We start from the raw sequence: 18,732 nt of genomic DNA on the forward strand, positions 1-18,732 counted from the left end.
ATTCACTGAGTGAATCATGTTTCATATTTGGCTTTAAACACCTTGTCCCGCAGTCTTGAATTAGACTTTTCTTTCAGCCACTGTCCTTTGATTTCTGTCAGCCCTGTTATTATTAGTGGGAATTCTGTGGTTCTTTGGAGAACATAAGCCTGCGGCACAAATAAAGGTGAGATAAACTGCTGTACACTCATTTTTGCTGTATAATGTAACTAGTAAGTAAATATTAGTCAGTGTCTGTATATGTTTAGGCCACACACAATTCAGCCATAGGCCACAAGCTGTACTTTGGGAAGCAAAGGGCAAGAAGTAACCAAACTATATAGTGTTTGGTCTAAAGGAATTCACTTGTCATCATCCTACATACCTGAGTCTGAGTGATTTCAGATCATCTTTGGTGATATCATGCAGTACATTATACAGGGTGTATTCTTCTTCCACAAACTGGGGATTTAGAATTGGTTAGAGAAATAATTAAATATCATTAAAGACTTCATTTCATCCTTTAATATGAACTACACACTGTACTTCATACACATCTTAGAGTATATACATAAACAAGTTTCTAGATGACAGCTAGAGGCACATTTATCAAGGGTCAAATTTCTAATTCATGTGTTTGATTTTACTCGGAATTCGATTGTGAGTTTATTTGTTAAAAAAAATTGAATATGTAAATTCGGACGACTTTTATCCACCCAAAAACTCGAATTGAATTCGATTTGAATCTGACCAAACTCAAATCACATTTTTTTCTCTGGAAGGCTGCAACATCATCAAATTGGTCTCTGGATCTCTCCCATTGACTTATACATGAACTTGGCAGGTTTTAGGTGGCGAATAGTCTAAATCTAATTCTTAATGGGCCAGATCTCGAAAATCAAATTTGAGTTTTTTTAAAAATTCTATTCAAGTTTGAATAATTCACTTGACAATTTGACAATAAGAAAATTAGAAAATTAAAATTTCAATTTGACCCTTAATAATCTGCCCCCCTAGTCTTATCCAGCTTGTTCCATGGATACCTTTATTTGTTATGCATGGTAACAAGAAATAAGAGAGCTGCTTGCCAATAAGACTGAACTTGGGAAAATCCCACACGTCGTTTTTACCTGGTTTACTGCATCGTCAGTAGCTCCAAGTTCCCTCAGCCAATTAACAAGTTCTTGGTCTGTGGGGTTGTCGTGTGACACATAAGGGACAGGTGTCTGTGGAATATCTGAGGAAAGAATTACAGAAAGGTCAGGACAGACTTATACAGGAACAGTATAAAGTGACATTATCCTCCCCTTCTGATAACGTCTGCTGAGAGCAGCACAAACTTCATATAAAGACAGAATGCACAGTCTGAGCAATTTGTTTTCTCTTAGCGGAGAGTTGTTTGTGTGTAATAAATCAATGCAGAATACATTGGATTTATTCCTCTGAAATCTCTGGATCAGATTTGATCTGACCAACCATTATTATTATGGTGAGATATAATTTGGCAGCTCCCAATAGGGCAATACACAAGGATAGATAAATACTGGGCAGAAAAACCAGTGTCTTGGATGTTTTACTGAACATTTATAGACAGAAGAGATACTGTATATGTCCAACATATAAATATCCTGAAGGCTACGATCACTTACTTTCTCATGACTCTTAGCCAGTGTACGACTCTAGGGCCACCATACACAGGCAAGTGGTCACATGAGCAACTTCTTTATAGATATAACTTACATGTATATTGTCAATTTTTATATACAGTGTAAATAAAAGAAAGTTACCCTGTCCCTGTGCAAGATAAATATTCGTACTTCACTGTGCTAAGCAATTAGCCTGACTGGTCTGATTTGTATTTATATTTGTGTTTACTTTCACAATGTATAAGTACCTTGTACTTTCTCTTTAATTTCTATAGTATTAAACCTATAGGCACGGGCCATTCTGCACAGGAGTGGGATTTGCAATACCAGTTGCTCTAGTCCTCTAGTCCCTTGGGCCACTCCCTACAGGTCAGTTGGGTTTCATTGTTTCATACGCGCTGCTCGATAATAGACTAGACACCAATGCATAACAGGCTTACATGCTTGTGAAACAAATACAAAACATACTATACGTCAGTGTAATGGTATTTGTGAGCTGTGATCATTCTGGTGTTGTTTGCAAAGCAAATCTTCCATCTGACAGTTGTGGTCCTTACAACTTACAGTGAAGTGGAAGGGGTTTGGGGTGTATATGGACATGGTTTGGTACATCAGGCCGTCAACATTCTTATTAGTCTATATCATAATATTTGAACAAAATGTAGGTGTATTTTAACTATATTTATATGGTGCTCCACTATTCAAAACATTTAAACAGATTGATGGATTCAAGTACCCATTCACATACCCCAAATCTGTCTCATCTGTATTTTCCTCTGCCAGTAGGACAATCCCCACAGTTTGGTTTGGCAGTTGAAATATCTGCAGATCCTGCGTTTCCTTTATTTTCCATGTTTTTATTTGTTTCATGCTGTTCTCTCTGTGTCTCTTTAGAGTGCCATGACTGATGTACCTTATTAAGTGACACTTTCTATTCATTTTCCCATCAAGCTCTCCTCAATTAAATCTCTTAACCATGGGTAACTACTCTTCTTCACTTGATGAGGGTAAGGCTTCTCTGCTCCAGCCTTAGGTCTTGAATGCATGTAAATAATGGCAACTCTCCATCCCCACACTCAGTGTTTGTACTGCTGCGTGTTCCCTTGGGCACTGCACTCGGCATCACATGTACCAATCAGAGTGGCAGCACCTATGTGTGCACCTATACATTGAAGCGTGCATCAATTAGCCAGGAAAGGACATGTTAGGCTAACAGCAGTAACTATTAAGACAAGATCGTACAATCATTCCAATAAGTAGTGGTTTAACTCAATCAATAGCATAGTGAAAATAAACAATGTTTTAGGGTTGGATTTCAGTCATGCTTCATGAGACACTTGACGTCCATCCATAACGCGAGGCTTGGGGTAGTACTGCATAGTCTACACCAGGGGTCCCCAAAGATTTTTACCCATGAGTCAAATTCAAAAGTAAAAAAAAGTTGGGGAGCAACATGATCATGCAAAAAGTTCCTGGGGATGCCAAATTAGACCTGTGATTGGCTATTGGTTAGCCCCTATATGGACTGGCTGCCTACAGTAGGCTCTTTTTGGCAGTACACAAGGTTTTGATGCCACAAAATTCTAAAATAATCACCTGCTTCAAGGCCACTAGAATCAACATCAAAGCGGTTGGTGAGCAACATGGTCGCGAGCCACTGGTTGGGGATCACTGTCCTACACATATTGTATTACCAGGCCTTTCAGATTCAGAACATATCAAAGCAGCACTCTTGCGACCAATAGGTGCCCCAGATGATCAGTAATATATATTTAAATCTCACAATACCAATTAGGAGACGTGGAAGGAATAGTACTGCACTAAGTGGGCGGATTTCTGGCTTTATTGTGACTTGTAGAGATTAGTGTTCTGGAGCATGACAATATCATTAACAATATTACGGTAACTAATAATCTAAGGCCAAGGTTACACTAAATGGATTGTCTGTTTTCTTCCGCAGGCATTTATTCTAGAGGTGGAAGAAAGTGGATCCACTCTTATGCACACACCTCATAGCTCCAATGGTAGGCCGTTGTCTGCCTGTGTGGAGTTACATGGAGTGCATATCAGAGCAAAAACGCAAATGCATACATTTAGTGCTAATATCCACTACATGTAGCTCCACACCAGTCCAACTCTGGGCCTGTTATTTGAGCTATGGAGGTGTTCACATAATAGTAGATCTGCTTTCCTCCGTCTCCAGAAAAAAGGCCTGTGGAGGATTTTGGACAACACACTTAGGGGCCGATTCATCAAGAGTCGAATATCGAGGGTTAATTAACCCTCGATATTCGACTGGGAACTAAAATCATTCGACTTCGAATATCGAAGTCGAACGATTTTGCGCAAATCCTGCGATCGATCGATCAAAGGATTATTCGTTTCGATCGAACGATTAATCCTTCGAATCGAACGATTCGAAGGATTTTAATCCAACGATCGAAGGAAAATCCTTCGATCAAAAAATCACAGGCAAGCCTATGGGGACCTTCCCCATAAGGCTAACATTGACTTCGGTAGGTTTATCTGCCGAAGTAGGGGGTCGAAGTTTTTTTTAAATGGAAAGTACTGTCGACTATCGAATGGTCGAATAGTCGAACGATTTTTTACTTCGAATCGTGTGATTTCATTCGAATTCGAACGAATTTAACAAATTCGATGGTCGAAGTACCCAAAAAATACTTCGAAATTCGAATTTTTTTTCATTCGAATCCTTCACTCGAGCTTAGTGAATCTGCCCCTTAGTGTGCCCCCGGGCCCTTATGCATTTAATCCATTGTTGTGTTGTTTTCTAACTCAATTGGAGTGTGCATGCAGTGATGCTAAAATGAATAAAAGCACTCCCTTAGTCTGCCCCTTTCTGCAGACTTTGCCCACTAGACTACTTGTACACTACTAATATACTTCGATATTCGAAGACGAAGGATTTTACTTCGACAGTCGAATATCGAGGGTTAATTAACCCTCGATATTCGACCCTAGGTAAATGTGCCCCTAGTGTGTGAATGTGATAGGGAGCTTTGATTGTAAGCTCCACTGGGGCAGGGACTGATGTGGATCATAAGCTCTGCAGATATGTCAGAGCTATATAAATAAAGGGCAATAATGATCATGTACAAAGTATCTCTAGTGCTTCTATTGTATACTGATACACAAACAGGCATTTTACATAATGAAAATAATTTATACTATACTGTACTGGTACTATAGCTTGTGTTTACAGTAAAGATCCAAACAATATATTAGCCTTTTCCCTGGGCCGGTGCTCCTTTTAGGAAGAACATGCACTGGTCTAGGGAAGAAAGAGGGCAGCACCCAGGGCCGTATTTATATAGACCCCCAAGGGCCTGTGCTCCCCACCCTCCACCATGGATTTTCATAGGAAATCTGGTGAGGGGTAGGGGGTCTGAGGAAGACTACGGAAAGTGACGACGCGCTGATGTCGGTGCGCAACATCAGTGGCATGACGTAGGGGTGCACACTGGTGCCTAGGGCGGCATCGGACCTAAATACAACCCTGGCAGCACACCATTTTACCATCTTTCCCCACGCACTCCTAGAGCAGACTGGAAGGCCCATAATTAGGACTGTTTCCATGGTCAAGTTGTGATAAATCTCACATTCGAATTTACACTTTGAATAGGGGGATTAAAATTCGAATGTGTGAATCGAAAATTCGAAATTCGATTTGACTATTCGACCCTTGATTAAATCAAAAGACCAACCAAAATTAAGTTGAAGTTTATTTTTCAGTGTAATAGGTCCATTTTCAATCGAATAGGTCAGTGTTCAGCTGAATTCGGATTGTTCAAATCGAAGGATTAGCGCATTAGATCGAATTCAATTCAAAGTTTTTACCACCAATTGACTCCAAATGGGTTCTAGGAGGTCCCCCATAGGCTAAAACGGCAATTCGGCAGATTTTAGATGGCGAATGGTCGACGTCGAATTTTTAAAGACACAGTACATGATAAATTTCAATTTGAATTTTTTAATTTTTTTCAAATTCGAATCGAATTTGGACTATTCCCTAGTCGAAGTACAATGAAAATAGCTTGAAACTTGGATTTTTTTGTAGACTTAAGGTATGAAGATCCAAATGACAGAAAGATCCATTATCCGGATCAGGTCTCCAGCATTCTGGATAACAGGTCCCATACCTGTATTCCCTGACATTTTCCATTTTTCTCTGGTGTCCCATAATTACAGCGCTAGGAGGATCAGATCAGCAATGAAGGATAAAGTATGCAGATGGCAAGAAGGGAAAGTGTAGCTAAATGCTGAGAACATGCCCCATATTACCACACACCGTCATTAACATGGATAAATGTATTCCCTGTAAAGGAAAGGAGAATTGAAATAAATGTGGTTCAAGTCCATAAACTGAAGCTCAGTGCAATATCACAAAGCACTAGTGAAACATTATTAACTGACTGGCAATTACCAATACTCACCCAAAACCAATTTATGATTTATTTTTAAACAATTATACAGCAATTTATTGACCACAGCCAGAACCAGTCTTATGAGAAGACTTATTTAGGAAGCCAAGCCGCAATTCGCAAAGTGCTACATTGTACGCAGGAATCCTTTTTTTAACGCCATAATGCATTATATTAGCTGCTATTAGCTAGGTTCAAATCAATTGTGTATGTGGGTGCAAAGTGATAACAGGACCCAGGAAGTACAACAGGTGTTTCCTCTCCTGGGATCAGTGCCGGGCCAGTCTGTCAGTTGCCCCAGGCAACAAAGCTGGCCGTTGGCAACTTCGTGAACTTGTGTGCGTAACCAAGGACGCACGTGCGTAATCGAGGGCGCGTGCGTAATTGTGCGTAATGAGGACGCGCATGCGTAATTGTGTGTAACGCGCGCAAACAGAGGGCACGCGCACGTAACTGTGCGTAACCGTGGCGCAACGTCGTGCGCGCATGGTCGTGCGCAAAGCACTTCGACGTCACAGAGCGCACCCAATTTTAAATGTGGTAACACTTGCCGGACTAGGGGTAGGGCTGCATATAAGGTAAGTTCCTGGCGCCCCAAGCTTTGTGGCCCTAGGCACGTGCCTCTTGTGCCGACCCCTAGTTCCGGCCCTGCCCTGGGAACTCCTACCTGAGTGCAGTGATGCTGCCTCAATGCCAGTCTCCAGGCTTAGTGGACATGGGACTACTGACTACTGTTTTCTACTGAAAATGCAACTTTTTTCACAGCATAGTAAAAAGTTTTCCCCAAATAATGCAGACGAACCTTTGCTTCCATGGCATTATACTGGCTGAAAATTGAGTACATATGGGTGCACCAAGGGGTCCCTTTACTTACTGCTCAGCTAAGTCAGGTCTTTTCTACAGGTATTTCTTCACACCTAAAGCACATTGGCACCTTCATGCTCAATGCACATAGAAGGTAAAGCCAATTTGGTACTGGTGCCCAGCCATGAACAAATAAGCATATCAGGTGTAGGTGCCTTGTGTAGGGGAATCTAATGAACATGTTTTGTGCACTCCATGTTGCAACCCAAAAAAACTGCATCTTGAATAGAAAATGAGCCCTGTAATACCCACATATTTTATTTCTAACTGGCATCCTCTCTATGGGGTGTATTTATCAGAAAGTGAAGTTTAGAGATCCCACAGTCCGCTAGAGGAACATACCCTTCTCCATTAATTTCTATGGTATTTTTAAAGGCTTATTTATCAAAGGGTGAACTTTCACCGTTTGATAAATAATTTTTAAATCATAGAAATGAATGGAGAGAGGCGTATTTCACTCTAGCGGACTGTATGATTTCTCACTTACTCTTTGTAAATGTTACCCCTGTGTGTGTGTTGCATCTTATGTCAGCCAGCAGGTAAAACAATGGCAATTGTCCAAAACTAGAGGTTTCTGTGGCAAACTGGTAACCTCCATTAAACTTGGCACTGGCCCTGTAGCAATGTTTAATTTCTTCCAATGTATTAATCTATGTATAGTACATTTACTGTATGGCACATGATGACCCAGCTTAATTGGTGCTGGGGGATACTTGAAAAGATAAAACCGGGCAGGCAGTGCTGTGAAGAAAGTGTTAGGGCTGGTGGGCAAGGTTAATGAAAAAGGGGGGGCAAGAAATCTGGTAAACCTCAGGGTTTAACATTCAATCTTTTTATGGGTCTGAATTCAGTCAGCTGAAGGAATTTTGGTGAATCCCACAAGAGAGCTTGAGATTTGTTAAACTCTCGGATTCAGTTGTATTTGAAATTTTTACCCTGCTTAAAAAAACATCTATTTTTATGACAAGTTATATTTGAAATTTGAGGTACCTTCATTCATATCAGCTAGACGGCCTTAGAATGAGATGCACCTGTTGTCCTAAAGGATCTGCTGATAAATGAGTTGTGTGAACCTGCCACAAGGATTCCTGCAAAATAATGTAACGCTGTAAATCCAGAGCCGAATGTTTAAGACGCCAGTAGCTTTTCCCTGGGCGGTGCTCCTTTTTCGGAGAACATGCACTGGTCTAGGAAGAAGAGAGAAGTATGGGTCGCACACCCGGCCTTCTAAAGATCAAGCCAGTGCTCATTGCTTTGGAAGGATCGGGCACCTCCTCATACAACGAAGAAGAAAGCAAATGCACTACAGCATGTTCAAGCAGGGAAACCCTTGCGTATATTTATTCTTGCACACTGTATGCAACGTTTCGGGGGAAGGTCCTTTGGTCAAGCATATTCAGTGAAACAGTGAAAAGCTTTTAACCCACACGATGACAGTGATTGGTCAGTTTACAAAATTTGAATAATTAATCATGTGACATCACAATTAAATAAGGCAAAACAGTTTAAAAGTCACAAAAATTTCAAAACAGGACGCATAAATACAAGCGTGTAAATGCATGAATACAAGTAAAGGTGAAGTGAGATCAGAAATTCACATAAAACATATAATCACATAGAATCATTTCAGCAAATCCTCATAAAAAATCAAAACAAGAACAAAATGTATCTATTGCACTAGTTTCTTAACAATCTTACAAGTAAGGATTATTACGAAGATAGCAGGCAAAGCATCGCCACAATGTCCCAATATTAATTATAACTGGACAATTACTTTGTTGCTTTTCATTTTTCTCTACCCTACAGGGAAGGGAATGCAAAAAGGAAAATCTGACGCCTGCAGGGGATTCATGGGAACAGCTTGGTCTTGATTATCTGGAAAGATAAAACATACATGTAAAATCATAAGTAGCAGGACATACTAAAGTCACCTCATTTTAACCCTTTAGGGTTTACCGTCGTCTGCAGGTAGCCAATCAATAACATTCGCGTTGTAATAAACATTTATTTTTAATATCACATCCTGGTTTCGTATTACTAACTTTCTCCGTATCTCCATCCGAACCTGTGAGGTCCTGTGGCGTGACTAAAAAAAATGTTTTGCTAAACAAAGTTTTCTTTCTTAAATTTATCACCTAGTCTGTTCTTTTGCTGCCATCTGTTTATAGGCATCAAGAGGCAGGGGCTGGTAAGTACGTATATTAAGACTGTGTTCGTTAAGCCGTACCTTAATTGATCTAAGGAAGAAAAAGGAGCAAGCACCCCGGGCCTTATTATACTTATTAGGCCCCTGCGGGCCTGTTGCTCCCACCCTACCGCATGGATTCCATTGGTAGGTGATCGAGGAAGACTACGGAAGTGACGGCACACTGACGAGGGGTGTGTTTAGGGTCTGATGCTTAGAGACCTATACAACCTGGCAGCACACCATTTTACTTTCTTTCCAAGGTGTGATAAATCTCACATTCGAATTTACATTTGAAGTAGGGGGATTAAAAATTAGAATGGTGTGAATTTTAAACTCGAAAATTCGAATTCGATTTTGACTATCGACCCTTGATAAATCTGCCCCTACGACTCATGCATGAGAAGATGTGGAGAAGATTTTTTGAAAATTCATTTAATAAATGTCCAGAGTGGAAATGATGGGCTGGAAAACAGCAGCCATGTATTTGCAATGCACACCTGCCAAGTCTAATTTAACAAAAAAGCCATTTCAAATACAGCCAATTTTGCATGGGTGATAGATGTGGTGTGACTGCACCGGGGCCGGCAATATTTGGGATAGGAAAAACTCGTTGCACAGTAGAAGCTGTCGGTAGGTGTGGCCCATGTCTGCAATGGGAATCGAAGGGAAGGCTGTGCACAGGGCTCGGTAGACAGGTGGCGCTTAGCGTGCAGTTAATTATGGGTTGGGTGGGTACAAGGTTAAGTAGAGCCCGCGAGTCTCCACACAAGGGCACATGGCAGCTCCACCCTGGATAAGTTGGCTGTTCTTGGGCTTTAATCCCGTGCTGCCCGGATGGAATTAGCACCTGCTGTCCTGTCTTGCGTCTCAGGCGCATCTGCTGCAGGACTCTTGGGGGCAAACTGCATGAGAACTTCCATGAGCCTGTTAACGGGCGTATGTGGCAGTCAAGTGCCACCCGTGTCGCCTTCTCCTCTCGGCTGTTGCGGTTACCCTTGTGTGCCAGACTGCCCATTAATACATGGCATGAGCAAAGTGGAATTGGTGCTTGGGTCGAGTCTGTGTCCAGATAGTTGTAAATTCGCCTAGGCAGTAAGGGTTAATTGGGCCTGGGGGAATGTATAGTGCTGTGTATTTAAGTGGTACTATCAGAAAAACAGTAACAAGACAACAACCACTTTCTGATGGCAAATGGTGTATACATCATATGTTGCTATGGCCATGAACCATAGCACAAGGGTGTAGTTTACATCCAAGATCTTCTGCCAGCAGTGGGCGCCGGGGCACAGCGGGCAGCACACCAGCAGCACTTGCGGCATGCGATTCATAGGGAAGGCCCGACAAGGGGGGCCCAATGAATTATCCTGTACCAGGGCCGCCGGTGACTATTACGCACTGGTGATAGAATTATCATAGGCAATAAATGAAAATACACTCTCACTCATACTGGGATCACATATGCCCCAGCCCACGCTCCCAGTGAAGCCCAATAGTGTTTCTTCCCAGGACTTTGAAAATTTGGGTCCAGGAAGACGAATATTGCTATGAACATTTGGACTGGTTTTTATAGTCCCAACTAGTAGAAAACGTTGGACAACTAGTCCAAATCCAGTTCAGGTGGGACAGAAGCACACTTTCCCCCCAAGATAAGGTCCCAGTCCAACACTGCATATATGGTAAAAAAATTAATTTTGAAACAGTTTTCCCGCTGCCACAAGGCCACAAGGGGGGACCTAGAGGGCTGCAGAGCCCATGCATGGTGGAAAGTGACATAACGTGCATGCATATGACATCACTTCCTTCCACGTATACTATGTCACACTTCCTGCGCATGTGCATTGGGCCAGTGGGTGGGATGAGGTCCTGTGCACTGGACAAAATACTGTATGTCACTGAGTAATAGCAAGTACAGAGCTTCACTTCAGTAGAAATGAGTAAATATATAAATATTCTTTTTCTTCAGCTCCTAGAGAAGGACCCAGAGAAGCGTCTTGGCTTTATTGGAAACATTCGAGCACATCCAGTTTTTAATTCCATCAACTGGGAGCAGCTGGAACGCCAGGAAGTACCACCACCTCTCTATCCTGCAGAAGTAAGTACCTGACTGCAATATGCAAAGACAATGCATGTACTGTGTAAAAGTAATCTTGGGTAAAGTATCAGTATATTTTGCTGTGAATCTTTTTTCAGAAAATAATGAAACGTTTTTGGAGTTAAAAATAAGAATATAATTCCCCTAAGTAATTTGCTCCAAATATTTGTCAAAACTGGGCTCAATAAATTGAAGATTGGTAGCAAGAGATAAACACCAACAACTCCCCAATTTGTATTATATATATATGTGTGTGTGTGTGGCAAGGCAGCAATCTCTTTGCCCAGGTACAGACTGTGTTCCTCCCGGCATATAAAGTGAAGAATAAACTGGACTACAATATTACTGGTTCCCAAAACTTTTCAAAACCAAAAATATATAGTAATGGAATTAGAACTAATAAAATCCATTTGGCAGTAATATCTATATATGATATTTGAGTGTAATACTCAGCAATATGAAATCATGTGAATTGAATCTAATGTGATAAAATCTTTAAACTGATCTTTAATATAAAAATGTGCATAAAATAATAACAGATAAATGTTTTCTTTACTACAGTTAACACTAGACAAGAAATATTTCAAGCAGCCGAGGATGCTCATGGAAGAGGCGGGCAGCGATTCTTCATCTGAGAAAAGCATGGAGTTATCATATCTGAATGACAGTTGGAAGAGCTGAGCCACTTCAAGAAAGTCAGGTTTCTTTAGCTATATTTACCAACCATTAACATCATTTAACCCTGTCATTTTATTCTATCCAGTCTCCATTGAAGAACAGTGAAGATGAAAACATCTGAGCATTTGAAAAATCCGGCACCGAGGACCACCTGTCACGGCTTCGTATGGGTACATTTCTACAGACAGCCATTTTTACCTCTTAGAGCCAGCCACCATCATTGCCCCTACCTCTAGCCCTTGCCCATCATCTTTTGGTCTCCATTTCATGTCCATAACATCAGTCCCTATGATTGCCCCATCTCTGGTTTTCTCCATCGGCACCCATCTTTGGCCCTGTCTATTAGACCTAGATCTGGTCCTTATCACCACGCCTCCATCTTTGGCCCTTGTCCATCTCTGACTCTTACCAACAGTCTCCATTTCTTGCCCTAGTTTTGAGTGAGCCCAGAGTTCAATTGAGATCAGTTAAGTTTCTTAAGTTCTTAGACCCCCCTTCCCCTGCTCTTTGTGCACCGCCTCTGTTTACTCCTCCCTGCCGCCACTCTCCACTTGCTGGCAATCCTGAGTGCTCTCAGCAGACAATCAGCTCCTCCACTAGCCTCCATCTTTAGCACTCATGACTTGCCCTATCTTATATATTATATATATATATTTTTGGCCTAAAACATTGGCCCTTATCTGTTGCCTCTCAGTGTGCACCACTGCTGCTCACTTTCACCTGCTACAACTCTTACCACTTGTTGGCAGTTCTCTCTGCAAGTAATCTGCTCCCTCTTCAGTCTCACATCCAACTGTGGCACCTCAGGCACTTGCTTCTGCCTACCCCTAGATCCAGTGTGGCCCTCACCTTCAGCCACACATCTCATACATCCCACTGTCACAATTAAAAAAGAACCAAACCAGTGCTAATAAAAAACCCTACCCCTACCCTACATAGACCCCTCTCCCTGCTCCCCCGGCCTAGATGTTACCTTTGGTAAATGCCCTCACTCTTTACTTACCCCTAGGTGCAGATTTAGGGCATGAGAGTTCACAGGTGCCATCTTCTTCTCTTCAGTAATATTTGGATCTTATTCTGGCGCTACGGTAAATTCTGTGACTTTCGTCGCATGCGCAGTTGTCGCGAAACAGCAGATTGCTCCAACTGCGAATGCACCATTATGACGCTCTATTCCCATAGTTTACCGAAGAGAAGAAGATGACGCCTGTGAACTCTGATGCCCTGAATCTGCACCAAGGGGTAAGTAAAGAGTTAGGGGCATTTACCAAAGGTGCCACCTAGGCTGGGGGGAGCAGGGGAGGGGGTCTATGTGGGGTAAGGGGGTAGGGGTTTTTATTAGCATGGATTTGGTTCTCCTTTAATATCAATATTTCAGGACACAACATTGAGCAACTCCTGCTTTCTTTTAGTCCATAACAGGTTCTACATCTCACCTCTCCTTGGATCCAACTCAATTTCCATCAGGTACATCTAATATGTTTGGCCAAGGGATATAACTAAAGGGCTCTCACTTAATGAATATACATGAATACAATCAGATTATATTCGTAAAGGATAGTTGCAGGCAATATAAACAGACACTGACACATAAAACTGATGACAAGGGGATATGGTGCCAGACTGAAAATAGGTTTCTACATTTTTCATCTATGGGCAATACCAGTTGCCATAATTGGAGCCAGGAAGGATTTTCCCCATCTGAGCCATATTGGAGGTAGATGGCTTTGCCTTCCTCTGTTTATAATACTTGTACGAGGGAAGGGTTGAACTTTTTCAACCTTATCATCTGTGGTAATAAATCCAAAATGGGAGGAAAGATTTATAAACAGAATAAGATGGCAGGATGTAGGAGTCATAAAGCACAAGTTCACATCAATATAATAACAGAGGTACTAAAGTGATTAAAATGTAAGGGCAGTATAGGAGGAACAGCATAAAACAAGTATAGACAGACAGACGGAAGGATGGACAGAGGAGACAGACTGACAGACTGGATGGACAAGACACATAGACAGATAAAATAGGATAGATAGAGAATATTAAACCTGGGACTATCCTGTGAGGATTAGTCCCTGAGTGAGGAAGGATTTTTTTTCCCAATCTGATCCATGTTGGACACAGAATGGGGTTTTTTTTTTGCCTTCCTCTAATATTTAATTGTTTGGGGATTTGTTTGTGTAGGTCAGTGTAGAAACTGACAGAGTTAAATAGAATATTATCTAATAATTAGGATAGAGTAGGTTAGGGTCCTGCTCAGAGAGTCTACCTTGACGTGGTGGCAGGCTTGATATCTTTGGGCCAAACATACTGTATATATATATATATATATTGTCACTACATTAAACAGAATAAATATTGCAAAGCCATTCAAGATTGTTACACAATTTCTGATTTTTTTTGTGATTAATACAATAGGCATAAAGTATGTTCAGCACAAGCCTAATTCACTGAAGAAGAAGGTATTCTGTTCCTTTAAAACAAGGTTTATTGCTCCTGCTTTGTTATATGGGATACTGACTATTAGTCTGAATGTGAAATTCCCTGCCATAAAGCCAAGTTCAATTATGGGGTCAGAAGAGATATGAAAATATATGAGAACCTTGAAATGGATTTCTTTGTGTGTAATGATTTAGTACACATGCTGTCCAGTCGGCCTCATTTCTGGTGTTGGCATAATAATCACGCACTGCAACTAGTTATTTAGAATGTTCAATTCTAAGCAACTTTTCCTATTCATATTCCAGTCTCTTATTCAAAGCAATGCATGGTTGCTAGGGTACTTTGGAGCGTAGCAACTGGATCTGCACATGCAAAACTGGAAATCTGCTAAATAACCCAAGACCCACAAATAATAAAAAATGAAATCCAGTTATAAATTGTCTCAGAATATCACTCAATCCCTTTAATAAACTATAGAACTGTCTGTTACTGTCTGTCAGTGCCATACTGTGTGTATATATTCTGTGTATATATATATCTCGATCCAATAAAATAAGTTTTATTTTTGATAAATCCCAGTGTGCGTCAGCTTTCATTGTTTTCAATATATTGCAATATATTTAAGCTGGCCAACTACGTCAAAGTCATCCCATATCTGGCCAGTCCTATGCTCAATTTTCATTTGATTCATTAAAAATTCTATGGTTTCATTATACATTTTATAAAAGGGACGAATACGTTTTACCTGCACTTACTAGCTGCTTTCAAGTAAAACTCCCAAACTTGGCTGCCCTTTTATTAGACACCAGTGGGATCACCTGACTATAGTTGGAGGGGGTGGGAGCTACAACATAGAGCTGGTCACTGCTCTTGTAGAACTATAACAAACAAGAGAAAGTTGTGCTCACCACTAGGTTTTAAAATCATAGGCGGGGGTGCAATGAGGTGTGACCACAAAATACTATAGCAAAATACAAGATTCCTCTGCCTCAACCCATTATCAATATATTTAGACAGAGACATTTTGTGCATCCTGCTACTGAAGATGCCTTACCCTTTAAACAAACAGGGAGTTTGTCCATATATTGCAATATATTTAAGCTGGCCAACTACGGTCATCCCTAATCTGGCCAGTCCTTCCAATTTTCATTTATTCATTAGAATCTATGGTTTCTATACATTTTATAAAAGGACGATAGTTTACCTGCAACTTACTAGCTGCTTTCAAAGTAAAACTCCAACTTGCTGCCCTTTTATTAGACCCAGGGGATCACCTGACTATAGTTGGAGGGGGGGAGCTACACATAGAGCTGGTCACTGCTCTTGTAGAACTATAACAAACAAGGGAAAGTTGTGTCACCACTAGTTTTTAAAATCTTAGGCGGGGGCAATGAGGGTGTGACCAGAAAAATACATATAGACAAATACAAGATTCCTCTGCACTCAACCCATTCAATATTTTAAGACAGAGACTTTTGTGCATCTGCTACTGAAAATGCCTTACCCTTTAAACAAAACAGGGATTGTTTGTCCATATATTGCAATATATTTAAGCTGGCCAACTACGTCAAATCATCCCATATCTGGCCAGTTCCTATGCTCAATTTTCATTTGATTCATTAAGAATATATATATATATATATATATATTATATATATATATATAGGCTGCTGAGAGAATTGGAAAGTAAACGTGTTTAAGCTTAGAAACAAATGACGTTTCAATGTTAATATGTAGAGTGTAAGAGGAATAACACACATATATATATATATATATTATTATGGTTAATTTCAAAGCAATTTATATGTGAGTTTGTTAATTAACATGATTGTCATTTTTTAACTTCTCTGAGTCCTGTAACAGTATCTGGCAGAAATCATATGAAGCTTTAGTTATAGAGAGCTTATTTCTAGCACCCCCTGGCAGATTGTTAGAAGCGGCCATGTACATTTCCAGAATGAATTAGGTTACTCAAATGGAATCTGCATCGTTCAAGGTAAGTAGCAAAAATAGCAAAACAGAAAAAAAAAATCAGTTGGAAGAAGATCGCGTGGAAGATGTCGTCTGTGAACTCCCTGGACTGGACCTGCGCAGAAGGGTAAGTAACAAGTTAGGGGCATTTGCCCAGCGGGACGGGTAGGACAGGGGGGAGGAGGGAGGGTGGGCATCACATGGGAGGGGGGGAGGGTTTTTGCGCCAACTAGGTTTCCCCTTTAAAGTAGAATGGACGTATATGTTGCACCAAATACATTACACTACACAAGCCCAGGGAACCTTAATAAAATAAAATAGAGTTATTATATTGTCCTACACATGAGCCCAGTGTATAGTTTATGTGCCATATGTTAGCAAATGTATGGGGAAGCCCGGCCTATAACCCTGAAAAACTAAAAGACACCAGTGTTTTAAGAAGCCCTATACATTCCATTTCACTTCGTCTGGTCTGAGCTGGCAAAGGCAAGTCTGGCGGAACAGGTAACATTCAGTAAAATGCGCATCTTAGTGAATTTGCAAAGTAACGCTCTTTCGTCTCCTGGCGTAAGAATGTGAAGTAGCGCTAGAGTCTATCTCCTCCGCTAGTGAAGTTACGCCAGCGCCTGTTAAATCGGTGAAGTAACGAAATGACCTCACGCTGGCGAATTTTCGCTAATGTCACCTCGCCCTTTAGTAAATTTGCCCCTAGGTTAGGTCACATGGCATGTTCTAATTGGCTGTTGTAAGCTAACAGGTATGTGCAGTACAGACTGGTTTGAACCTGTTTACCTCTGGGAGGTCCAGTAATTGCAACTCCCGTCCACCCACCTTTTGTTCTATTTGTATCTTTGTTGTATTTCATTTGTTCTATATTCCTGTAGTATAGGCTTGATTTTATTGGCACAGCTTTACTTGGGGTTTTTGAACATGTCCAGGTCTTTATATGGTAGATCCACAATCTGGTGAGTTTGGTTACTGGGCCACCAGTAGCCTATGGCTTCAGTGAAACTCCCGGCAACTTATGACTCCTGCTTCAAGTTATGTTTTCCTGCCTGTTGCTCCTTTTAACAAAAGTTGGCATATTGTGTAACGTTATTGGCTTTTTAATAAAGCAAATTGTGGTCATTTTTCTTTCAAATGTGTGTCTGTATTTATTCTTGGTATGGGGGGGAAATGGCCACTGAGGCTCCTGTTTGGTTTTTGGCAACCATGCTGCTGACCAAAGATTTACATATAGATGCAAAAGAATTAACCAATGAGAATGCTTCTGACCAAAAATTTCAATTCAGTATTCACCAATGAGAAAGCTGCGACCAAAGATTTCAATTCAGATGCAAAAGAATTAACCAATGAGAATGCTTCTGATAACAGCTCCGAGAACCCCCAAAACCTTTAGAAGAAACACAAGAAGAGCGGCAGCATTGTGGGTTGCAAGCCACAAGTTTATAATGAATTATTTTAAAGAGGCTGGGAATGAAAACTAAGCATTAGTACATGAATAATCCGTGGAATTGTGTATCAGGACTGCGCTTACAGCTGTGCAATACATTGATGAAAAGAAAACTTTAGCAAAGAGAACTTTAAAAACATCTACACATATAAAGACTTTCACAGAAAAGAGATTCTATACAGAGATGTACAAAAGTTAAATAATTTAAAAGTTGGAATGTTTCTTTCACGTGAAACCTTTCACATTCACGGCGAGTCGATGCATTTGGTTTCATTAATTGTTGACGCCGGCTTGATTGTTATCTTTCCTGTGTTTGGTTACGGCTTCAGGGCCAGATTTACATAGTGGGTGCCCCTAGGCCCACTACAATTCATCGCCCCTGTCCCCTCCAGGGGGACAGGAGCAATGGGGATTGGTGCATGGGAAATTATTGTATCTCCATCCCCAGTGTTTTTGAACCAATGTGGGTGTGGTTGGGCAGCATGCCGCCCCCCTAAAATCCTGCCGCCCTAGGCCCGGGCCTAGGTGGTCTTTCCACAAATCCGGGCCTGTACGGCTTTCCAGATCCGACATTCGACATTCCGAGATCCGACATTCCGAGATCGATCATCTTCCTTCTTCTTTCTTCAAATTTCCCAGGGCAGACACATGCCCAGTAGAAGGAAATAGCCGACTTCTTCATTAAAGTTCGGCTTTTCCCGCTACTGCACATGCTCAGCCGCTCAGAAAGCTGAAAGCGGATCACTCCGTGGTGCTCACTGGAAGAATTCCCGGCCTGGTGCAGTTTTCTGCTGATAGGAGCACGGCCTGGGGTGTAAGTAAAGTCACATTTCCAGATTTTTCTCTATTGTGTAGCACAAGGGACTCCTAGAAATGAAATGAAAATGATGGAGTGGCACAGTTAGCTTTGAAAGTTGTGAAAGGATTCAGTGACCCCCCAACCACCAGTGGAAAAAACGACCGTGACTGTTATTTGT

At 41.1% G+C, this 18,732-nt stretch overlaps 1 protein-coding gene and 1 long non-coding RNA gene across 3 annotated transcripts; one reads left to right on the forward strand and one right to left on the reverse strand.

The window, feature by feature from the left end:
• Positions 1–364: 364 nt before the first annotated feature.
• On the reverse strand, positions 365–7,945 carry LOC121399634. Of its 2 annotated transcripts, XR_005965230.1 has the most exons (4): positions 7,922–7,945; positions 5,786–5,961; positions 1,110–1,216; positions 365–441 (listed from the first exon to the last, which is right to left on the reverse strand). It is a non-coding gene; the product is annotated as an uncharacterized LOC121399634 (long non-coding RNA). The 2 variants fall into 2 exon arrangements; XR_005965229.1 differs by lacking the exons at positions 5,786–5,961; positions 7,922–7,945 and having other exon boundaries at positions 1,110–1,281.
• Positions 7,946–11,032: 3,087 nt separating this feature from the next.
• On the forward strand, positions 11,033–12,794 carry LOC121399635 (protein kinase C theta type-like). The gene is made up of 2 exons (XM_041581178.1): positions 11,033–11,211; positions 11,773–12,794. The coding sequence occupies exons 1-2, from the start codon at positions 11,050–11,052 to the stop codon at positions 11,890–11,892; spliced, it is 282 nt and encodes a 93-aa protein (XP_041437112.1). The 5' UTR covers positions 11,033–11,049; the 3' UTR covers positions 11,893–12,794.
• Positions 12,795–18,732: the final 5,938 nt, after the last annotated feature.

The sequence above is a fragment of the Xenopus laevis genome, chromosome 2L (assembly GCF_017654675.1).
Source record: "Xenopus laevis strain J_2021 chromosome 2L, Xenopus_laevis_v10.1, whole genome shotgun sequence".
Lineage (NCBI taxonomy): Eukaryota > Metazoa > Chordata > Amphibia > Anura > Pipidae > Xenopus > Xenopus laevis.